The sequence below is a fragment of the Pseudopodoces humilis genome, chromosome 19, assembly GCF_049639895.1.
Source record: "Pseudopodoces humilis isolate 2021_Gansu_Grassland_sample_001 chromosome 19, ASM4963989v1, whole genome shotgun sequence".
NCBI lineage: Eukaryota > Metazoa > Chordata > Aves > Passeriformes > Paridae > Pseudopodoces > Pseudopodoces humilis.
This window is the reverse complement of record NC_142218.1, coordinates 8,390,103-8,414,245: the sequence shown is the minus strand read 5'-3', so window position 1 is coordinate 8,414,245 and position 24,143 is coordinate 8,390,103. Positions and strand designations below refer to the sequence as shown.

Sequence of the window (24,143 nt, the reverse complement as noted above, 5' to 3'; positions counted from 1 at the left end):
CTTTAAACTAAAAGAGGGGAGATTTAGATTAAATATAAGGAAAACTATTTTACAGCAGGGGTGGTGAAACACTGGCTCAGGAAGCTGTGGATGCACCAACCCTGCAGTGTTCAAGGTTAGGCTGGACAGGGTTGGGATCACCCTGGTCTAGTGAAAGATGTCCCTGCAAAAGCCAGAAGGTTGGAATGAGATGGAATGGACTTTAAAGGTTCATTCCAACCCTAACTATCCCATGAGTCTATGAAAATCCCTGTTGCAAAACACCTGCCTGCAAGCCCTGAGCAGAAATCCAGTCCCTTTCTGTGTGCCAGTGCCAGGCACAGGGACAGGACATCCCAGAGGTGCCAGGAATACCTGGAGCACTGAGAGCTCCTCAGCTGAGCCCTGAGAGGGCAAAGAGCCCAAATTGGGCCACTGAGGCCGCACATCTGCACCCTCAGCCAGTGTGGTGCTTGCTGGGGGGTGGTGCCACTGCTTTGCGCTCCCAAATGGGATGATTACTTGTATTTCAGACATGGAAGTGCGAGAGAAGACTAAAACAGGGGCTTATTTTTAATCCCTGTTGTCTCAGTTCCTAAATTAACACTTTTGGAGCCTGTTCTCACTTGATTATCACCCGATGCCGTGAAATCCTCTGAAGACAGGATGTCCTACTTAACAAATCAACTCTGTATTAGGTAAATATACATTCTGAAGTTTTAATTAGTCCCATGCTATGATACAGAGGTGCCCTGAGGATTCATCTGCAGCATCTGCTCCCCTCTGCACCCCAAGCCGAGCTCTGGTGTGCAGCGGGAATTTTGCCAGAGCCGGCAGCAGCAGGTGCCAAGATCCCACAGCAGCTGGGAGGGAGCGAGGTGCCTTTGAGAGTCTCCTCCAAAGCCATTGGAGGTCTCAATGACAATTAGCAGAGATTCCTAAAGGGTCTTCAACACAAGGCTCACACCCTCAGCAATCCAGAGAGCGGAGCTGGCATCAGCCGCAGGTTTGCTGGGAAGAATCCCCACGTGGGAGAGAGCTCAAGGGCACGGTCTCTCGCCAGCAGAATGTTAATGATGCTGCCCAAATGGCATTCCTTAAAATTGTCTTTTCATCCAGCAATGTCCAAAGTCAAGAGCTCTGGCAGATGGACCAATGTTTCCCAAGGTGCCCAGTGATTTGGGCCACTGGATGAGTTGGGTGAGGGGGGGTCCCTGTGCCAAGGGCAGCATGTCCATGGTCCTGCCCTCCAGCCCACTGTTCCAGGTTCATGTCCAACAGCTGAGCTGTCAGCAAAGCTGCTGCCTCTGGTCATCACTGCCCTGGAGTCACAGGCTTGGGTTTGGGGGATTTTCACTCATTCCTGCCACCCAAGTAGTGCAAGCTCCAACCATGGGCAGGGTAAGGAGTGAAGGTGAAGGTGAAGGCAAAAATGAAGGTGAAGGCAATGATGAAGGTGAAGGCAATGATGAAGGTGAAGGCAAAGGCAAAGACAAAGGTAAAGCTGAAGGTGATAATGGAAATAAAAATGAAGTGGTGATGAAGGTAAAGGCCTGCTAAATCTCCCAAAACACCAGGTCTCCCATATGCCTTCCAATTCTGTTATTCCACCTCCTTTCTGCTCTCTCCATCGGTTCTGCACTCCTATCCATGGCTCCGTCCTAAAAACCAGTGTCACTTGCCCTCTCCAGCTCCCCAAAACTCTCTTCTTCAGTAAGGGGTGAATTTAAATCATCTGATCTCTGCAGCACCAGGATAACAACCCTTGAGGGGCATCAGTTAATCCAACCCACCACCCCCACTGGGAGCAGCACTCCTTGTATCCTGAGAGGTGAAACCAAAGGTGAGAGCAGAACACAGAGCACTGGCATGTCCGAGCAGTTTGAACTCTGGCATTTCCTCCTGATTTTGCCGCCTGGCTGTGTGAGCAACCAGCTCCCAGATCTCAGAGCAGCGTGCAGTGGCAATCAGAGCACAGCAAATCAATTCATGCCAGGCTGTACCTCGCAATGTAAATAATAAATCGGATTCAGTAGCAATTGAATGCAGCCCGGAGCCCTGAAATCAAGCTTGAAGAAAATAAGAACTTGAGGCTGTTAAGATGCAGCAGGGTGGTGTATGGTCATTAGCTGTGAGATGGTGGAAAACTCTGCTTGGATAATGGTTTTCATTTGTGCCCATTCTGAGCACTGGAATAGCAAATGCAGCACTGGGATGGTGGCAATGCCCAGCCTGGGGAGAAACCTGGTGAGGATGGCAGGATCTGTCCTGCTTGAGCTTCAGAGTCTCCTAATGGAGAGTAGATGGAGCTGGATGAAATTATTTTGGCCCTAAAAAATCACAACACGTGTAAAAATAAAACCCTGTAATTAGTGGGAATTTCATCAGGTTTCAGTTGGAACAGAACAAGCCAGAGATCAGCGCTCAGCTGCTGCAGAGTTGCACGAGGACACAAAGCAGTCTCAGAACAAGGTGGGCTGAGCTACTGCAGGAGCAGTTAAACCTCCCCACCCCATCAAGTACCCATGAACACCTTCTTAATTTTTAAATTTTTTTTAATACAAAAAGAATTAAAATACTGTTCTTATAATTTTTGCCCTTGCTGGGCATTGATTAGGAGCCTGGCAGAGGTGGATCCTGCTGTCCTGCCGTGTCCTTGCAGCTACATCATTTGGATTCTCATTGGATTAAGTTGCAAATTCACAATTTCACTTGGGGAAACAATATTAAAAAGAAAAAATCCAGCCCTCTGTTCTGAGGGAAAGGAGGTGATCAGGCTCTCAAATAATTACAGGCTGCCTTGAAAATAACCGTGACGTGCCAAAATCCAATTAGAAATATATCTATATAAACCTCCACATGGAAGAGCTTCCATCGTTTCAACCCCTCTCTGTGTCCCAGAGAGCCACAGAGAGGGAGCAATGCCTTGGATGTCCTCTGCCAGTAAATCATGAACCTTGGGAAGGTGCAGATGTCACACTGTGAGCGACAAGAGGGTCACCTGCCCAGCCAGGGGCCAGAGGACAGTACAGGTACCTCCTGGGCTCCGTAAACCAGAGCTCTGATGTGACCTGCAGCACCCCCGCCCTGCAGCACTGAGCTTTGGTTCTTTTATTATCAGCATGAAAAAAAATTCTTTTCAGGGAGAGATTTTCGTAACACTAAATATTTCCATGCCTGGTTGAGATAAGCACCATCCATCAGCTCGCAGCAGGCAGGAGGCTTCAGCACGAAGCTGTTTTTTATTTCATCTCCCTGCAAGTGCCTCAACAAATTCATTTTGAAGCCTTTGCACAAAAAAATTGGGATGGGGAGGGGGGAGGGTTGGGATTTGGGAAAACCCTTCCATGGTGTTTAGCTTGGGAGTGTGTGTTCCCAAGCCACAGGGATGCAGTGAGGGAGGTTCCCCAATGCCCAGCTGCATTCACAGCCCCCAGGCCTGTGCTTGGGTGCCATGGGGGGCTTTGTGGAGGTGACATCCAACAGGGCAAGAAGTCCCAAGGCCACCAAGACCACGTGCCTGGACACTGCTAGATGTGTGATTCTGCTTCCTCCCCCTCGATGGGTGCTCTCTTTTCCTGCTGACGAGTGTTTTTTGTTAACGAGCAGACAAGCAAAGCACCAGAGAAATTAGCCACTTTTCTCCTTGGACAAATAACTTCCGTCTAAAGGCTTTTCATCTCCTCCCTCTCATCCTTGCAGGGCGCGGCGGGAGGAAAGCTGATGTTTAATTACTTCCTTTATTCTCTGAAAAACGAACGTGCTGAATCATCCCAGCCTCGAACCCTCCCCAGAGCCCGGTGTTGGGGAGGGATGGCACCCACGGGAGCACTGGTGCCCTCCCTACCCGCATCCATATGCATGTAGAGGGGAAGCCTGTTGGTCTAGAGTTCACTGGAGCCACTGTCACCAGCTTGTCCCCTTCCCACATCATCACTGCCTTGGGAAAAGGAGCCCTGGCTCGTGCTTGGAGTGTCCTAAGCTGTGTCTCGGTTTAGGGCTTTCCCTCCCTGCTCTTTATCTTCTGTTTAGCTGTGGTAAGGTCCTCAACCAGATATTAAAAGACCCAAAGTCAGACCAAAACCCAAGACAGAGTTGCTGGGGCTGTTTAAAAGATGCTCCACCATGGGAGGGATTGAGTGACAGCCCAAGAGTGATGCTGGATGCTGTAAAACCAAGGATGGCTGGACCATGGAGCAGGTGTGGGGATGCATGGGACCACACCACCTCCCCAGCCCTCCCTACGCAGCCTCAGGCTCAAGGTTTTTCAGAAAATCCTTTGGAATTTCAGATGGACAAGCAGTCTGAACTTCCCCAGGCACCCAAATTCCACCACAGTATCCCCAGACCATTGGGATGCTGGGCTGGCACCAGGCTCATTTGCAGATGAGGAGGAAACAAATTCCATCCCCTGGACACGTGAACCCTTTGCAGAAGGAAAGAAGTGGAATTACTACCAGAAAAATCATGGAAAGCAAAGGCTGGGAACAGCACAGCGCTTATTTTTAATAACAGCTTGGTGTAATCTGCACACATTTCTCAAGCGACATCAGCCTTTTCCTGCCAGGGCCCCACTTTAACTGTTTTTCTCTCTGAAAATTTCTGCCATGGCTCAAAACTGTGTGTAGACAAAGGCTGAGGGAGAAATGGGTAATTCAAAGGGATGGAGAACACGTTCTTTCTTTATCTGCCTGCAACAAGCAACATTGCCCTGCCCACTCTCTTGAAGCAGAAGGAAGAATGCCAGCTCCCCCCAGGAATTCTCGAGGGATCTTTTAGCAGTAGACCCTTTGCAGTCTACATACAGAGTTTGGGGCCTGATGTCCCCACTACTCACATGGTTTGTGACTCGATGTCCCCGCTCCCTGCCCGGCAGCATGCTTGGCTCACTGAATGTGTCAGCCCTGGCCAGCTCCCAGTGCAGAGCTGAGCCAGCATCCAGCCTTGTCAGGGGCTTGAGCCTCATCCAGAGCAGCTCCTGATTGAGCATCCAAAATTTTGGAAAGCTCCTATTGATTCGGGGAGCTGAATTTAGTCTTGGCAAGTGCTACGCTCTCACACACACAGCTGCACAGCCCAGATCCAAGAGGGTTTTATGCTGTAGCTATGCAAGGCCAGTGAACAGCCACACAAACCCTGCACAAGGCTGTGCAAGGTCACTGCCACCTGCTGCACCTTCCCAGCCAGCAGGGCAGTGATCAGCACACAGTGTGCTTAAGCTGAGTGTTCTTCATCTTAAAACGAGGGTGAGGGTGCTGCCCTGTGCTGCAGTGGGTCTGTGACAGGGAACCCTTGCAAAGGTGGAGTATTACAGCACAGGCACCTGCCTGTGCTTGTCCTGGGCAGCCAGAGGTGCTCCCACCTGTCTCCCAGCCCAGCGCAGGATGAACATAGCGTGCACAGCCAGATCTCAGTCCCTTGGTGGCTGCAGGGGCTGGCAGTGACAGTCCCTGTCTGGGTCAGGTGTGACAGCTGAATGCAGGCACCTACAAAAATACCTGTGGGATTGTCACCTCGGGGTAGTGACAGGTGCTGGTGACACCGTTTTGCTCAATGCTGGCGTGCCAAGCAGCAGTGAGGTTTGGTGGGTACCCACTCATGCTGAGACCACCCACCGGAGCCCATGCAGCCCCCACTGGGGTGAGCACCCTCCTCTGCCTGCCCCCTATCACCCATCCAGGGAGCTGGAGGTCGTGGGGAGGAGAGACATTTGGGGAGCAAATTTTGGGAACACCCAGGTGTTTTCCGCTCTGTGCCCACTGCAAACATGCCCAAAAACCCGTCGATGGTGCCCACTGCACCCCGGTGTCCCCAAGGACCTGCTCCCGCAGCTGGAGAGAGACAGCGGGGATGATGCCCCGGGCAGGGACTGGGGGGTGATGCCCGCAGCCCCGGCAGGGATCGGGGGATGCTCGGGGATGCTGCGCGGGCGGCAGCGCGGGGCCGGCGGCGGGCGGAGCCCCCGGGGGTGGCGGATGGCGGCGCCGCCCCCGGCGCGGACACCGGGGCGGGGCGGGCGGGAGCGCCCGGTGCCGGCGGCGGCGCGGGGGGCGCGGGGCTCCGTCCCCGCCCGAGCGCGGCGCCGCTGCCGGAGGATGTGCTGCGGCCGGCCCAAGGACATGGAAGGTACCGGGCGCGGGCGGGGGGGCTCAGGTGCTCAGGGGCGGGACGCGCTTCCCCCAGCCGCGGACCTGGGGATCCGCTCCATCCGAGGGGCTGCCCTCCATCTCTCCTCGATGCTGTCCCCTCCATCCTGGGGGTCTGTCCGTCCTCCATCCCCCGGAGCTGCCCCCTCCATGCCGGGGGTCTGTTCTTCATCCCTCCCCCGGTGCTGTCCCCTCCATTCTAGGGTTCTGCCTGCCCTCGATCCCCAGTGTTGTCCTCTCCATCCAAGGAGTCAGTCTCTCCACATTCCCCTTTACTCCCCCATTCTGGGGAGTCTGTCCCCGTGCCCTACCCTTGGTATTGTGGTGTACCAATGAAATGGGCTGGAAAATTTGGCTAGAGCAAAGGGAGGCAGGTGTGAGGACAGGGTAGGCAGGCCTGGGGTGCTCGAGCAGGACAGGACACCTGGGAAGAGCATGTCAAGGTGGAAGGGGGCTCACTGAAGGCAGGGGTGTCCATGCCTGTGGGCTCCCACACCTGCCTCCTGCCAGGAGGACCTGCCCAGAGCTACCTGGAGTCCTGTCCACTGCCCTCACCCCACACTCTCACACTGTCCAACCCTACGGAAGTCCTGGGGTGCTCAGGGACCTCCTGGCAGTACCCATGGGAGTCTCAGGATCACAGATATCCCAAAGGCATGCACATTCCCCCCAAACAGTGTGCCCACTCCCTCATCGTGTGCTCACGGCACCCATCGTGCTGCACAGGGAGGACGGAAAGGACATCTGCCTTTTGTTCCCTTCCTCCTCTGTCCTCGGGAGGCACCAGCAGTGGGCAGCCACCAGCAGCCTGAGCTCCATCCCTGTGCGGGGCTCCCATCTCATCTCTGCAAGTGGAGAATTCAGAGGGAAGCACTGGGGTGACACTCATTGCACCCAGGGCCTGAGCCAAGCACACTCCAGGGGAATCTGAAGAGGCTGGAGGGGGTGTCAGTCCTCTTTGAGTCTGGTTCCATCTTCCCTCAGACCCTGAGGGAATAGCTCAGGGCAGGACCTGGTCCATCCTGTAGGCAGAGCTTCAAAGAAGGGATGTGTTGGGGGATCCCAGAGAGCATCACTGGGATGATCATCCCTGGAGGCTCCACCAGCATAAGCAACAGCTCTGCCCCACACCAGGGTGAAGCCACATGGAAGGGACAGAGGGGACCAGGGCAATGGCAGTGCCAGCTGAGCTCATGGCTCATGCAGACACCACTAACAGCAGGACGAGTTCTTCACAAAACTGCTCCCTGAATTGAGCAAATTCACTGGGAGTACTCAGAGACTTCTGGTCCCATCTTCACCTGCCTGCAGGAACACAAGAGAGATGACCAGCTCCGTAAATCTACCTCCCATTATAAGCAAATCCCTCGTTGTATTTGGTGCTAAATGTCTTCCTCCCAAACGTGGTGTGACAACCCTGGTGACGACCCACCCCCAAGGGTCATTACACACGGGTACCCAGGCAAACCAACAAAGCAATTTCATTCCTTGTGAAAGCTTGTTTCAAGCTTCTCCCATTAATCCCGGGAAGCCTGTCTGACCCCGGGAAGCCTGACTGCCCCCACTGCAGCTGCCGGCAGACATGGCCCCATCTGGAGGGCAGGTCTGTGGGACAGCCACTCACACGATGGCATCAAAGACACAGGGATGTTCCTGAGGCCATGCTGAGAAGTGGTGGCAGAGGACAGAGCAGGAGTCAGGCAGTCTTTGCCTGTCCAGGCATTTGGCTCCCCTTGCTGTGCCCCTGCCTGCTCCTCCTGCAGCTTGGCTGCCTTCCACCGTGTCCCCCGGGCAGATCCTGGTCACCTGCGAGCAGGAAGCATCCGCGGAAAGTCCCCTGGCAGCCGGTTTGTTGGTAGTGATCAGCCGGAGCCAGCTCGACACCCACATGGAAATGCTTTGGCCGGGGAATGCTGCCACATCCTGCCCCGAGGTGCCCAGCCCCGGGAGGTTTCCCGTCCCTCTCCCCAGCAGCAGCTGCTGTTGCTCTGAGCCTCTCCAGTGCTCACGTTTCACCAGCCATAAAAGTGTCAGGAGAGGGAACGGGAGCGGGAGCAGCGTTGTGCCTGATGAGGGGAGGGAGTGTCCCTGCCACTGCTGCAGACCCTGTCCCACCGCTGCTGCCCTCCCTGCGGTGACCCGGACCTGGCCTCTCCCTCCTGCGTGGCTGGAGAGATGCCCAAAATGGATCAAAGAGCCATGGAAACAAGCCGGCAGCTATTCCCCGGTGGCAAGCAGGCAGTGGGGTGTCACTCACAGAGGGCAGGCAGACGGGGCACAGGGACCGTAGACCAGCTGGCAGTGGAATAGTGGGGTCACGGTGGCTGTTTGGGGAGCTGAGCTGAGCTCTCCCTTCCCCACTCCAGCTCGGGCTCAGCCACCCTGGAGGTCCCTGCATTCCCGTTTCAGGATTCAGCACAGTCTCTGCTCCTTGGAAACCCCACTTCTGCCCGGACCCCAACACCACCATGAGAGCTTTGGCCGGGAGCAGGAGCAGCCCACACTGAGCCCTGCGGCCCCTTCCTGCTAAGGCTGTTCATCACCACGCTCCTTCTCCGCTTTTCCTCCTGCACCCGAGCGCCCTAAGCCCACGGTGACCCCGGTGCTGCCACACTCGTGCCACTGCTCCGCTTGTCCCCGGGGCACTCGGATGCCCGGTGGGTGCGGTGTCCCCTGCAGCAGCCCCCGCTAGGCTCCCTGGCCCTGCCGCTGCCAGCTGGCCCTGCCGCGGGATTAGGCGGGAGCACGAGAGGAAAGCACCGAGCATCTCTCCGGATCAAACGCCCACGGGGCAGCGGGGAGGGGGTGGAATTCACCCCCCTCTCCATGTGAGACCGGCTCGGGGCCGCCCGGAGCTGGGATGAGCGTGCAGCCGGTGCTCAGAGGCAGTGGGAGGGAGGCGTTCGGGGGAATCAGTCAGGTGTGGACGAGGTATGAGGGGAGGCAGGGATGGAGCCGCACTCGTGACAGCGGTGCCGAGCGCTCACGCGCATCCCTCCTCCCGCCGAGATGCAGCAGGGCCGGCCATCCCTCTGCTGCGTCTCCACCATCCGCAGCTCGCAGGGACCACCCGAGTCAGGTGAGGGGTCTTCAGGGCATGGCCGGGGGGCTGTGGGGCCAGCGGGCCTGGGGGGAGATACTGCTTGTGCATTCCTGGCCGGAGGGCACAGGCTTAGCAGAGAAGGGTGGAGGGGATGGAGGGTGGCTGGTTGCTCCTGGGGATGCTGTGGCTACTCCGTGTGCAGGGCACTGAAAGGTTGGATGTCACTCCCGTGTCCCTGCCCAGGGCTGTCCTGACACGGGGCTCCTCTGCTCCCATCCCCTCCTTGCTCCAAAACGCTCCCACATGCCCCCCTCAGCGCCCTCCCTACCATCCCATGTCGAGCGCTGCCAGGTGATTGGAAAGTTGGGACCCAAGGGCTGGGCTGGGGAAACTGAGACTGTGGACGAGCTGCTGGAGCTCGGGGCTGCAGGGAGCCACTGCCTGCTCCAAGGGGGCAGGCTCTGCTCCCAGATCTGCTTTTCTTCCCTTCACCCCTCTTCCCCATCTGCTCCCGCTCCTGGTGTTGCCTCCAGCAGTGATTGCTGCAGGAGCAGAGATGCCCATGTCCTGCTGCTGGAAGCAGATGCTCCTCAGCTCCTCATGGATATGGGTCCTACTGATGGCCAGAGCCCCCTTCCCTCTACACCCTGTAGCAAGTCCTGTGGAAGCCCTGGCACAGCTGAAGGACAAAACTCCAGACCTGCCAGGTTTACATCTGCCACAGCACCCAGTGGGATGGGCAGTTTCCAGCTCAGAGGTATCCCAGCACAGCTACAGTGCTTGAGATGCCAGGGATGGGACAGTGGCATCTCAGACATCCTTGGCTGGAGGGAGCACAGCCTGCTCTGGTCCTCACACAATGGGCTCAGGGTGTCTGAGACTGCTGGATCAGAGACATCCCCATCTCCCAGGACAGGTGCAGAGACCACACCTACCAGTCCTGCCTCTGCTCCCCACTGAGCCAATCCATGGATCTCCCTCTGACTCACTTTCTCCCAGATCACTTCCCCAGCCATTAGACAGGTCCCCTACCTCAGTTTCCCCATGGCAATGTTTCCTGCTGGGTGTGTTTAAGAAACAGCACTATGTGATGTGCTCTGGGTATCCTTGGACAACCCTTTTCTGCTCTATTTTGTCTTTTTTTGGCCAGTTGTTCTATTGCATAAAGGTGTACTTGAGTGGTCTCTTTGAAACCTATTCCCTCTTAAAACCCACTACTTAGGAAAATGAGCTGCACCAGGATTTCTCCAGCCCTCCTGTTTTCCCAGGGTGGTTTGTCCTGGAAGTGGATCTCATTTGGGTGCTGCTCTGCTCTTGGAGGTGGTTCATGACTTGCCTGGCTCCCCGTGGTGGGAGCAGGTGAGCTGGGGGATGCTCCGGTCTTTGCTTCCGCAGATCAGAGCTGCTTATGTCAAGCTGTCTGGCTTTTATCCGGAGCAGACAGAGCGTGAGCCCCTAATACCCACTCACCCTCCTCCCATGGCAGCTGGGTCCCTTCAGCCCTCTTAAAGGAAAGCTTTGCAACCTCGTTGCAGACCCAGCACTCCCAGTTTGTTAACACACAGGGAATTGGACTTCAATGACTTTCGCGGGTCCCTTCCACCTCAGGATATCCTATGATTCTATGAATAAGGGACAAGAAGCACTCGTTGTGGGTAAATGTCTCTTTGTGGTCATTATGGAGGAGCTGGTGTGGGTCCAGCCATCACTGGAGTGCACAGTAACTGTCCCCAGGCACCCATGGTCTGTTCTGGGGGACCAGCCTGCATTCCCTTCTCCACCAGGCTGCCCGGGGGGGGTTTCTCTGCTCCCCTTTCCTCAGTGGCGGCAGTTTGCTGTCAGCCTGGGCCATGGGAAGCAGCTTCCCTGGGCCTCCTGCCGGTTCCTGTCCCAGCAGAGTGGCAGTGACAAGCAGGAGGTTCTCACCACATGTTGGGGATCAGCTGCGGGTCCCGCGTCTGCTCGGCTGGCGGGTGTCAAAACAAACGTCGCTCGTGAGGGGTTTGTGTGGGCAAACATCTTGTCGGGTGCCTGCTGGATCCCAGCGCCAGCTGGCAGTTCCTAGGCTCGTGGATTTTCTTCTTGCCAACAGGAAAGGAAGGCAGAAACAGGGAGTTTTTGGAGAGAGGGGCCCACAGCCTGAGTTCAGCTGGTCCTGTGGGGTAGAAAAGGCACTTCTGGGTGCCCAGGCACAGGGTGGATGGGCACCACGGCCGTCTCTCACCCCCCTTCCCTCTGCAGCTGCCGCTGCCGCCTCTGCTCACTTCAGCTTCTGCCGCAGCCTCCTGGAGCACACGGTGTCGGCCGAAAACCTCAGCTACCGCCTGCAGCGCAACCCGGGCAGCAGCCTCACCTGGCACGACGGCCGCAGCCAGCGCCCCGACGGCGGCCGCACCGTCAAACTCCTGCGGCAGCCGGGCACCGAGGGCTCGCAGGTACCCCCACACCCCACCCCGGGCATGCCGAGGGGAACTCAGCTCCTTGTGTCTGCCAGACCGTGGGCACCCCGCAGGAGCAACTCCTCTTTCCCTGCAGGATCAGGCCTTCAGATCTTGTTTTGCTGAAAGTCCTCATGATTATTGGGTGTTTAGTTATAGTAACATATATAAACATCATAATGTGTTTTCATTGGGCCTCGGGCTGTGCTGGGGTGAGCTCTCTGTGCCATCTCCCCTCTCTCCCCTCCCACCTGGAGCTGGGACTTAATACCATTTTGCATCCAGTATGCCAGGACCAAATTCCTTATAATGCCTTAAAATCGCTGAGCGCTTGTGTGTGTCTCTTAGCCAGGTTTGGACCATTGTCCTCCTAAAATTTGAAGCTTTATTCTACTATGGAGGCTGTGAGCCAAAGGTTTCCATCCATTCACTGCTGCACAGACACAGGAAGGAATATCATCCCTGCAGGTGGTTCCAGCCCCTCCTTCACACTCTGGGAGTTGGGTTCGGAGGTGGCACATCCAGACAGTGAATGCTGGAAAGAAAACGGGGAAAATCCAACTGCCTGGCTTCCAGCTGCCAACACGGAGATGCTTTTGTATCACAAGGTCTGGCTTCAGAAGGGAGCAGGGACCGCACAGGGATGGGCATGGCTGTGATGCTCTCAGGAGCAGCAGCTCCAGGGGAGACAATGTCCCATGTGCTGGTGGCACTGTCCCATCACCTCCACGTGGCTCCTGCATGGGGACACACCAGCTGCTCTCCACCTGCCAGCTGTGGCTTATCATGGTTCTCCCTCCTCCACCTCTATGTGCTGCCCAGAAAGATATAGTGAAAGGTTCTCAATTTGCTGTAAGCAAAGAAAAATGCCAGAGCGAAGGGAGGTGATGCAAGTTGGTCCTTGCAGTGCCCAGGGATGGCTCCCACCCCCTGGTTCCCCCAGCCACCTCCTGCCTTCCTGCCAGAGCAGCCTCCCAGCCTTCCTGCCTGCTCTCCTCCACACCGGCGCTCGATATTCACGGCTGAGAGTTTATCAGAGAGACAGCGCAGCTCAGCCGGCTGGAAAACAAGCCCATGATCCCTTACACCTCCCCTGCCCCTCTGGGGAGCGCAGGGGCTCACTTGGGGACCCTCCATGGGCAGCGGGGGATGCGCACCGAGCAGGCAGAGCAGGGTTTAGGGATGCTGGGATGATTCCCGGTGCAGGGCTGTGTCTGATGAGCGATGTGCGTGCAGCCGTGTGCGTGCCCAGGGAAATTGCCAGTTGTCACCTCTTCCCCGGTGCCTCGGAGGGTTAGTTGGATAATAGCTGTGGGAAGCTCGCGGGAAGCTGGTTGTTATTCCCCCCAGCCCCTCCGCTTCTCATCATCACTCGTTAGTGAATCCAGAGCAAATCGCCTCCTCCTCCTCCTCCCCACGGCACACTCTCGGGCGCGCTCAGCCAAGTGTGAAGGAGCCGCGCAGCCGGCGTGGGCTGGGGCCGCTCCCGCAGGCGGGCGGCTCCTGGGATGCGTCTGGTGGAGCCGGGCAGCTGCCGGGCTCTCCCCCAAAGGTGAGGGTTTGGTTTGGAAACTGCATCCTGTGCACTGTCTATTGGATTTTCCATCTGCTTTGGAGACGGACTCCTTACTTATTAATGTACAGCCTCCCAACTTCACCTTCTTCCCTCTTGCTTGAATGTTCCCAACGAGCTCCGCTTGAGGAACAGTTCCTTTCCAAGCTCAAACGCTCCCCTGGGCACAGTCAGCAGCCCCACCAGGCTCTGTGGCAATGCCTGGCACGGGGCAGGGAGCACACCCAGCCCAGCTGCCCTCCACTGCCTCCTCTGCAGCATCTCTCAGGAATGTATCATTAGTTTCAGTAACTGCGGCATGTTTGGAGTCCCTCTTACACTAATTATCCCTGCTCCTCTATTAGACATGCTTAATTAGCCAGCGTTCACACGCAGAGGTCGATGTTGGCACACCACGGGCCACACGCTGTAGACCTTTCCCGTGCCGGTGTGTTGAGCATCAGCTGCTATTTCTGCTCTGACCCTGCAGTATCCAGGGCATGGGTGAGCCCTGGCAATCTAGTCCCCCTGTGTTGTGGGAAGCAGGGGTGCCTTTCCCACCCCAATTTGCCTGTGATCCAGCCTGGGACAGTCCCAGCAGCTTGGGCACAAGTGGATGCTTTGGAGCAGTGTTGTTTGCTGGTGCTGCTGAAGGATGAAATCTCAGCATCAGCAACAGTGGAGAGCTCACCAATCTCTCCTGGGTGCTAAAAGCAGGGAAAGGGAGATTCCTGTATCCTCCAGCCCCATTTCCCAGCCAACCTGGAAGATTCCCTAGGAGAAGCAGGTTTGCTCCCCAGTGCAGTCACAGCTCAAGATGTGTGATGTGCTCTGTGTGAGATAAGTCCAGGCTGCAACAACCTTGCAAGGCCAGCGTAGCTGTGATGGGGGAGAGAAAATGGAGCTGCCAAGTGGTTCAGGCTGAGACTGGGTGGCTCAGAGTGAGACTGGCCGCTGCAGCAGACAGCTGGAGGGAGGGAAGGTGGGATGGAGGGATGCTGTCAGGTAAGTCCCGTCTCCCTGTGGGCATAACTGTGCATGGCATAGCTCAGCAGAAGGTGGAAGGTGACCAGGGCACAGTGAGTGCTGGGGACTGTGACCCTGCTTCATCCTGGGTGTCTCTGAGCATAGCAGCACCCCAAGAACAGGCTGTAGAATTCAGAGGTGGCCTTAGACACCTGAAAGGCTGCAGGACCAGTCAGCTCAGGGTAGAAGGGGGTTGAGAGGGAGAGAAAGGGAGAGTCCTTCCTACTCCAGGGCACCAGCTGGCTGCTGGCTGCTTTCCTGGGGACTTCTGGTGGGGATGGCTTTGTACCAGTTGCCACCATCCTCCAGGATCTCACTGGCTTCATCCCCACTGGGAGCTTCCAGCAAATGCCCATCTCTGCCTGGTGAGGTGGGGACCCTGAGGACCCCTCCAAGACATTTCCTGAGCCTCTGCAATGCTCTGCTGGGCTGAGAGATGTGTAGGGTAAGGAAGCTGGGTCTCTTGACTGCAGCAGAAGGGCTGGGAAGTTTAAAGTGTTGGGTCTATATGCAGCAGAACAACCAGCTCAACCTCTCATCCCTGCTCTCCCTGCCTCCCTTACTGGTTCCTCTGGTTTCAGGGTGAGCCCAGGGACACTAAGGGTGTAGAGCCAAAGTCTGCCAGCATCACCCCAATCCTATGCAGCCAACCAGCTTCTCCCCCATCCCCACGGACTGATTTCTATTTTCCCCTCGCAGGGTTGAATCCCACTAACACTGTCCCCTCTCCCTCCCCTCAGGTCCGTGGCTGTGACCACTATGGCATCTACCACACCAGCCCCACGCTGGGCAGCCTGGTCAAACCAGTGGTGCTGTGGACCCAGCAGGATGTGTGCAAATGGCTGAAGAAGCACTGCCCACACAACTATCTCATCTATGTTGAGGCGTTCTCCCACCACGCCATCACAGGTACAGCGTGCCCTCTGGACTATTTGCCACTAGCACGTGCTCCTGGGAAAGGCTGTTTGCACATTGGTGGTTCAGAAAATGGGCATGGCCCCCATTTTTGTCCCCTCTACCCACGACATGCAGCCAGGGTGAGAGCAGGGAACACGGCAAGACTGACCTAGGTGGGCAGGAGGCATCTGCCACCAGAGTGAGCTCCAGGACAGGCTGGAGGTTCTTAGAAATTATTATATTGGTTTCTAAGACAGGGAAGAGTCTTCTCACCACCTAGAGTCTTCTCATCACCTAGATGAATATAATAATAATAATATTTTTAAAGTTTTTAAATAATGAGAAATTTTGCAGAAGAGAAAAAATCTCTGCCCAGTTGGAGTCCAAGTTTCAAAGATCTTTGTCCAGGTCTAAATCCAACTCCCAATCAAGCCTTTCAAGGAGACTCACCTCTAGGATCTGCTCCCTCCCCTTTGCTCCCTGGGGACAGTGGCTTTGATCTCTGTGTAAGAGCATCATTCCAGTCCAACTTCAATATTTGCAAGGCCAGACTGAGCTCGGCCAGGGCCAGGGGACAGTGGCAGGGAAGTGAGGGCAGGAGCTGCCTGGGGGGGATGCAAAATCCTAATGCAAGAGCTCAGCCAGCCCTCGCTCTGGCAACAAAGGCAGCATTAGCGAGTGTACGCTGGGAAGCAAGGACAAAAGCTGGTTTAAAATCCCTCCTCTAACAGCCCCAGACTGGAGGGAAGTGGCTCGGTGGGGACTGGAGCGCTAATGCGTTGTGATGGGCACCCCCATTCCCCCAGGACGACCGGCCCGCGTGGGGCCCCTGCGCTCAGAAAACATCTCCTCATGTGGGAGGTGGAGCGGAGAAATGGAAAGCTGCTGCCTGCGGGGATGGGTTACATGATTGCAGTGCCGGTACCTGTCAGAGGCTGGGGACATGAGCTGCCACCCGGTGCTCTCTGAAAGGGAGGTCACAAACCAGAATGGCTTGGGTTGGAAGGGACCTTACAGCCCATCTTGTTCCACCCCCTTGCCAGGGACAGGGACAGGGACACCTTCTCCTAGACCGGGTTTCTCTAAGCCTTGTCCAGCCTGGTCTTGAGCACTTCCAGGGATGGGGCAGCCACAGCTTCTCTGGATACCTGTACCAGGGCCTCACCACCCTCACAGGGATTAGTTTCTTCCCAATATCCAGTTTAACCCTATCCTCTGCCAGTCATTCCTCCTCATCCTGCCACTCCACGCACTGCTCCAGGCAGTGAGAGAGCACTCCCTCCTCATTCCTCCCTGCTGATGGGCTCCCCTTTGTGTTGCCCTTTCCTGGAGTCACCCTCCCGCTGCACGGGGCTGGTCGGGCAGCGAGCGGTTCCGTGTTTGCAGGCCGGGCGCTGCTGCGGCTGAACGGGGAGAAGCTGCAGCGCATGGGGATCGTGCTGGAGACGCAGCGCCAGGAGGTCCTGCAGCAGGTCCTGCAGCTCCAGGTGCGAGAGGAGGTCCGGAACCTGCAGCTGCTCAGCCAAGGTAGGGCCAAGGGGGCAGGGGGAGGCTCTGGGGCTGGGCTGGGGCACACAGGGATGGGCTGTGGGGTTGTTTAGGGAGCACAGGGGTGAGTTGTGATGCACAGGGCCAGGCTGCCACGCGCAGCCCAAAATCCGTCAGTGGCCTTTTGCACGGAAGGGAAGAAGTTCTCCGGGGCTAGCAGTGGGTGAAGTGTGATGTGCTGCCCTGCAGGCTGTTTATTCCTTCCTCTCCCACCTTGTTCCAGCTTCTTTTGGAAATGTCTCCTAGCTGATCCGTCTGTTTGGCAGATTGCACCAACACTGTGAACCGAGCTCCGCTGGGACGGGCTGTGCACCGCCGATACGAGACCTGAGCCACACACTTGGAATAAGAAGAGACAGCTTCCCAGACACTCCAGGGCTCCTCTCCCGCTTCTTCCTTCTCTTTCTTTTAAAGGAATTTTAAAAGAACACATTCCTGTGCAGGGATGGAACGTTTCTTCCAGCAGACGTGGCTCTTGGCTGGAGGAAAATCAGCAAACCAGCTGCTGGGACAGATGAAGAACTTCCACCCACCTGAGCCTGATGGTTCACAGGGAAAGAGATGGAAAAAAGGAGATGACAAAAGGCAGGGCTCAGCACTGTGGAGAAAGGGAATGCAGTGATTCCAGGGACAGCTCGGAGCCATGTGCAGGACACTGAAGCATTATGCACTTGGGCAACATCCCAGCACCCGGCAACTCGTGTCCATGCCTCAGAGATTATTTAGGGAGCTTTGGTTTCCTCATCAGACTGGGCTGTCTTCCAGTGTCCGGGGAGGTGACGTTATCAGTAGCAAATAAGATGATACAACCAGCCAAAAAATTCAAAGCAGGGCCAGGACTCCAGCACCCAGCTCCACTTGGTGAGTTAAAAAGGGAGCTGAGTCATCAGAGCTGGAAAATCTGGGAGTAAAAGCAGGGTGGATGTACTGAGAAGGTGCCATGTCCTGGAGGAAGCTGTGCCAGGAGCTCATCCTTCATCCACAGGCAGACGGGGGAGCCCGTGCAGAGGCTGGGGGGAGCAGGCAGGGGTGCTGCTGGGTGGTGATGGGTGCTGCCCAGGGTGGGGCTGGGGGATTACTGGGTGCCAGGTCCTCCCCAGCCCCCATGCCTGGTCCTGCTCTGCTCTGTGCTCCCACCAGCTCTGCAGAGCTCTGCTCATCCAGGCATTGGCAGGTTCTTGTCCTGACCTCCTGCCCAAGAGCTGGCAATGGTGCCACCAAAGCCAGGCACCTTCCTGATGACCTTCACCATCACTCCCCAGTGAAAGTGCTTGCTGTTACATCTCCGCCTCCCAAACTCTTCCATACAGAGCTACAGACTGCCCTTGTGGGCAGATAAGGAAAACCTATGTGTAAATTGGGATTTTTGGCCGGGGTGGATGCTGCCACCTCCCCACATTCCCCCTGAAGTGATGAGGGAAGGGCTGTGGGTCATGGGGGTCCAAAAAACCCCTGGGGCATTGGGATGTGGAGGCAGGTCACAGTGCCCCCAGCCAGGCACCCTCCTGCCTGCTTCTGATGCCTTGAGAGGCTACCTAGAACAGAGGCTAGACAGTGTTAAAATAAAAAAGTAGGTATTTATTTTAAAAGGCCTTCAAAGATACACCTTGGGCAGTACAAGAGCCCAGCCGTGGCTTCACCCAAGATGGATGACCAGTCATGAGTTTCACACTTTTATAAGTTTTGGTCCATTTCCAATCACAGCTTCAGGTTATGAAGTTACATCCTCCCAGATTGCTCTTCTCAATTCGCTGTTATTCATCCTTTTTGGGCCTGAAGCTGCAATGGTGTCCTTGGTTCCTGGGCTGGAAAAGGATTGTTTTGTCTAACTACACTGTGAAGAGAACTTGCTACCACTTTATATGAAGTTCAGAGTTATATACCAATGCAGTATAGAATCTGGAAATTATGAAAGCTAAAACTTAAGGCATCACTGCTCTGCTGATAATAAATTATAGACTGTTATTTTAATTCACTGCTCTTCTGACTCTTCCCACACCTGAACCTGCCCTGTGAGTTTGGTCCCTCCAGTCCTTCCTGGATATCCTCAGGAGATGTCTACAGCCTTAAATCCCTCCATGCTATGCTGAAGATCTTCCCTCTCTGCCTGTGGGTCAGGGGTCTGTGACCCTCAGCTTGGTCTGCAGGGAAGCAGCTCCAGGGCTGTGCTGTGTGTAGCCCCCAGTACCCCAGGACACAGGAATTAGAATTTCCTCTGTTTCCATACTGACCTTTTCAAATATGCAACAAAATTTGCTCTTCTCACCTCACCTCACTCACGAGCAACAGAGCTGGGAGCTGGGAGAATTTATTGAGTTTTAAGAAAAGGAAAAAGAAGCCAGGAAAAATCCCATCTTTTTCACAGAGAGGTTTGTTTCTGTCCTGGTGGGGAGCCGGGGGCAGTGGGAGCGGTGGGGAGGCACGGGGAGCTGTGGGGTGGAGAGGGGACCAGAAACCCAAACCACAGATCACGGCTGCAGGTGTCTGCACATCGTTAGAGGGAGACGCTGAGCTTCTCTCCAGAGCCTGGGAGTTACACAGGGAGAAATGTCTTCTCCAGGCTCCAGCTGGGCTCATGCAGTAAGTTGGTGGAGATTTATCTTGTCATGCAGCTGGGGTGCACAGAGCAGTGCTGGGGATCCCAGACCCACTGGAAAAGGCAGGGTTCCCCCCCAGATGCTGCTCCAAAGGCCAGCTGCCCCTTGCTGTGCTCCTGAGGATGCTCTGGCTCCCTCCAGCTCCTCTGCGTGGAAGAAAGGAGGCACAGAAGAAAGCAGAAACACAACTAACTGCATTCAGGCAGAGCCCCAACCATGGCCCCATCTTTCTGAGACCCACCAGCACAGGATAAAGTGGAGGAGAAGGGTGAAAAAGATATTCCCAGGGCTGGCAGGAGGATGCTGTCCTGCCCCTAGTCCCCTGCTCTATGTGTTTTTCCTGATGAGGACAGTGATGGTGCGAGCAAAGCATCTCTCCAGGCTGCCTCTGAAATACTCTGAAGTACTGCTCTGGCAGTGTCTGGTGCCACCTAATGCCCATGGCTTGTCCCAGTGGCATGCAGGACTGTGCCCAAGGCAGCAGGGATGCATCAGGAGCAGCCCTGACACTGTTTTGACTTTGGTAGCTCTGGGCATACAGCAAAATGCATCTGCATGGTGGATCCAAGGAAGGACAGTCCTCACGGATGAGAACTTGAGGTGGTGAGTATTGCACCAGGACCCTTGGAACTGGAGGTTGCTCGGGATCCTCTCGAGCTGAGGCACAGCTTGGTCACTCCTCATCTTTTGCCGAGCAAGAAAAATACCTTCTACTTGTCCAGCACTTATCTGCCAGTGATATTCCAGGCACTGCCCCAAAACAAACAGTGCCGACAATGAAACGCAGATGAATCAATTCATGCAATATTAAAACCAGACAACAATTAAAGTAAAAAGAAAACACCAATAAGAATCAGTCAGTTCCCTGCAGCAGACAGGAGGATGCAGGCAGCAGCACCAGGGCACAGGGGCAGGCAATGGCCACACAACTCCTGTCTCTAAAAAAATTTTTTGCCACTTTATTTGGTGGAAATTTTTTGAATAAGAGGGCCGATGTGTCACTGGCATCAGGAGTTATGTTCAGCATCTTCTTAGAAAGGAACAATCCAGCAGCCCCTTCCCAGTGGCAGAGGCAGTTTGCAGATTCCAGCAAGGTTTTCAAGCAGAAAATAAAAAAGCCAGCAGAGATGCCCATAGAAAATGCATGCAAATTTGGCTGAGTAATTACTGAGCCTAGCTTGATGATGTAAATACCTCCAGCTCTGAAGCACTACTGATTGTGGTTGTGATGCAGGGAATGCTCCCCATTCCTCCAACCCTGAAACTCACACGGGTGCTGAAGGCAGCCTGTGCTGTCCCTGGGGTGGGAGGACACGGCGTGCTGGGCACAGGGCTGGCAGTGCCTGCCACTGGCTCTGCTGAGTTGGAGCCAGCTTCAATTGGAATGCCTGTCCCCAGTGGATTGCACACTCGGTCTAATTAGGACCCTGTCATCCCATCAGGTGCACAGGGAGGATTACAAACCACCCCAAGTCATTGGATGGGAAGCTTGATATGAGCAAGGTGTGCTGGCAGCCCAGTAACCAGCAACCCTGCCCTGGGCTGCCTCCCCAGTACCAGGGCAGCAGGGAGGGGGGTTTGTCCCCCTCTGCTCTGCTCAGGAGGGACCTCACCTGCACTGCTGCCTCAAGCTCTGGGGATCCCAACATCAGAAGGTTGTGGAACTGCTGGAGTGAGTCCAGAGCTCAAACCCAGAGATGCTCCAAGGGCTGGAGCATCACTGCAATGAAGACAGGCTGAAGAATCTGGGGTTGGTAAAACTGGAAAAGAGAAGGTTCTGGTGAGATCTTAGAGCCACTTTCAGTGCCTAAAGGAGCTGAGTGACTTTGAACAAGTGCATGAAGTTACAACACAAAGGGGAATGGTTTTTAACTGGCAGAAGACAGGGTTAGGTTGGATATTAGGAAGAAATTCTTCCCAGTGAGAGTGGTGAGGCTCTGGCACAGGTTGCCCAGAATAGCTGTGGCTACCTCATCCCTGGATGGGTGCAGCAGCCTGGAAGGGGTGCCTGGGTGCTGCTCCAAGTCAGAGCATCCCAGGGAAGAGTGAGGTTCCAGGGTGTGGCAGGGGCACAGTGAAACAGCCACTCCTGGGATGCTCCAACAGCCACATCCCAGCTCTGGCATGTCTCTCTCTGCCTCATCCTGTAGCCCTGGTCACCATCCCACTGCCTGGTGCTGGAGGACAAGACAGGGCTTGGGTACACACACAGAGTCTCACAGCGATGGCAGCAGAAGTCTTCTGCTCCGGTGTGTTCTTGCTGCACATCCAGGACTAATCAATCTTGATTTATTGCTAATGAACTTGAAAACAGTGTTGGGATGGATCAGGTGCCACTCAGGGTGAGATGGATAATATAATTAAGATTTCCTCAAAGGTCCCGTTTTTCTTACCTTGTTAATTAAGCTGATGTGGGGCCCTCCATGCAGAATACGTAATGAGAAGCTGCCAAGACAGAGATGGCTGTTAATGGGAGGTGATACAGGGGGAAATGATGGTCTTGACCATAGGGCTGGAGATATTTGGGCAGCTCTTTGGCAGCTTGGTTCCCCAGAGCAGCCAAGAGCTGATCTCTGCTGAGAATTCACCACAAGCTTTGCACAAACCCATTTGGAGCCCACAGGGCAGAGCATGCAGTCACAGGGATGCAGGTGGAGGTGGATGGGCTCAGTTTGGGATAGGCTGAGTGTTGTGGCAGAGCACACCAAAACAAAGCCCAGAGTGTGGGGACAGGGCATTTCCTGCAGAAATCCATGAGCAGCCCTGTGGCCTCAAGCAGCAGCTCTTGCTGGGGCTGGAGCCCGTGGTGCAAGGAGGAGGGAAAGCTGCTCCACTCCCCATGGCCCAGGCACGTTTTTGGTACTTGCACTCTGGTGGTGACTTATGACAATGAATTAATGACCTCTTAATAAGGGTGACACTTTCCTTAATTAGAAAGTATCAGAGCAGGGATAATTGCTTAATTTCATTTTGTTCCCCTATATTACTTCCTTCATTTTTGGTCTTCATTCTTAGCTGCTGGATGCCCTCTGAATGCTCTGCCTCCCCAGAGCCAGAAACACTCCCAGGGACAGTGGACATGACACAGAGACAGGAAAGATGGACAGAAGTGAGTGTAGGTATGGCTGTGGTGCATTCACTGGGACAAGGATGCAGAGAGGTGGATGCAGATGCAGCTACAGCGCTGCTGCTTTCACCAGGCTGGTGCCAGGTTTGCAGCAGTGCCAGGTGCTGGCAGCACCTGGGCAGGGTCAGAGCAGGTACCTGGCTGTTTGCACCGGGGTTGGTGGCACATGGGACTGCCTGGCAAGGCTGGAGTAAGGGGGAGGCAGCATCCACAGGCTGGAAGCCAGCAGAGGGAAGGCAACAAGTGGTGGGAGTTGGGCAGCCCAGGGAAGGCAGCAGGTCTGAGATAAATAATTGATTCAAAGCAAGTATCATTTGGGTTGATCAGAGCTGTTCCCCGGACTGGATGCACCAGTAGCTTTGCTGCAAAACCAAGTTGAATGTCCACAGCATTTCACTTGGGCCTTTTTTGGAAGGGCAAGTTTGGGGTTTGGTTTTGACACAACATTCCCAGGCAGCACATTTGCACAGGCTGTTACTGGGACCTCCAGGAAAATCCTTCACACTCCCCAACAGAAAATGAGCCTCTTCACTTCCCATCAGAGGAGGCATTTTCTAAAACTAGGAAGGATTTGATGAATCCACATAACTTCATCACCAGTCCTGTCCTGCAACCCCCATCTCCCACTGCCCTCTGTGGGGTTGTTGGTGCCCCTGGCTTGGGATGGATCCCCATGGGACATGGCCCCATGTTGCTACAACCCTGTAAATCATAAACAGAAGCCCCAGGGCTGCTGGGAGCTTTACAGCTCCAGCTCCTCTGTGAGGCAGGAGCTTTTCCCCCCTTAGCCTTCCCGCTTTGCACTGCAACCATTTTGCTTTGTTGCCATATCTAAAATTGAATCTGTTTGGATTTTCTCTCTCTCTTCTTTTTTTCCCCCCCTTTTGGTTATATTTGCTGAGTGCATTCAAGAACAGGGAGGGGGAAAAATAATAAAAAAATCCATCAGCATAATTCCTGGCTGTTGGAGTGATGGCAGGCTCCGGTTTCCAATCAGCGGCCCAGGCTGTGGAGCAGCGTGCGGGAGGAGGCTGGGCTGGCCCGGATGCTGCCGCACAAACCAGCTGCAAATCCCTCTTTGTTCAGGAATCTCTCTCTTTGAGCCGGACCAGCCTCGGCACAGCCTGTCCTGTGGATGTGTGAGCATGTGGCTGCTCCAAGGGGCTTTGTCCCCCTGCCACTCCAAGGATAAAGGGGAAGCAGCAGCCGGCTGCGATCCTTTATCCCAGGATAAAGCCTTGGGAGACAGGGATTGCTGAGTCTCCCATCCTGGATCTGGGCATCAGTCATGGCCTTTCCCTCACCTGTCTCTGTGCCTCTTGCACAAGGCTCAGCAGACATGGGCTGAAGTCTGGGCTCCCAGTGTTTCCAGTGTTCCCAGTGCTCCCAGTGCTCCCAGTCCCACTCATTGAGCATCTCACCATCCCACCAGTGGAGATGCTCCCCCATACACACAGCAGTTAGTGGGAGTTTTTGGGATGTCTCCAGAGCAGCAACATGTGGAAGAGGCTCTGCAGACCCAGCACACATTTTATTCTAACAGACTTAAGGGTCTGAAAGGTGCTGCTGCAACCCCTGGGTCAGACACTCGCACAGGTTGCCCAGAGAAGCTGTGGATGCTCCATCCCTGGAAGTGTTCAAGGCCAGGTTGGATGGGGCTTGGAGTAGCCTGGGATAGTGGAAGGTGTCCCTGTCCATGGCAGGGGAAGTGTAACTAAAGGGTCTATAAGATCCTTTCCAACCCAAACCATTCTGGGATTCCATGATTCTAAAATGTGCTTTTAAGTTAC

General features: G+C 55.1%; 1 protein-coding gene across 3 annotated transcripts; it reads left to right on the top strand.

The window, feature by feature from the left end:
* Window positions 1-6,019: 6,019 nt before the first annotated feature.
* On the top strand, window positions 6,020-17,968 carry SAMD10 (sterile alpha motif domain containing 10). 3 transcript variants are annotated; one of them, XM_088064618.1, is made up of 5 exons: window positions 6,020-6,105; window positions 11,410-11,603; window positions 14,925-15,093; window positions 16,468-16,608; window positions 16,896-17,968. In XM_088064618.1, exons 1-5 carry the CDS (start codon window positions 6,075-6,077, stop codon window positions 16,958-16,960), a joined length of 600 nt encoding a protein of 199 aa, XP_087920744.1. In that variant the 5' UTR covers window positions 6,020-6,074; the 3' UTR covers window positions 16,961-17,968. The 3 variants fall into 3 exon arrangements, with proteins under 3 accessions (XP_087920744.1, XP_087920743.1, XP_087920745.1); XM_088064617.1 differs by lacking the exon at window positions 6,020-6,105 and adding an exon at window positions 9,103-9,204; XM_088064619.1 differs by lacking the exon at window positions 6,020-6,105 and adding an exon at window positions 9,127-9,204 and having other exon boundaries at window positions 16,853-17,012.
* Window positions 17,969-24,143: the final 6,175 nt, after the last annotated feature.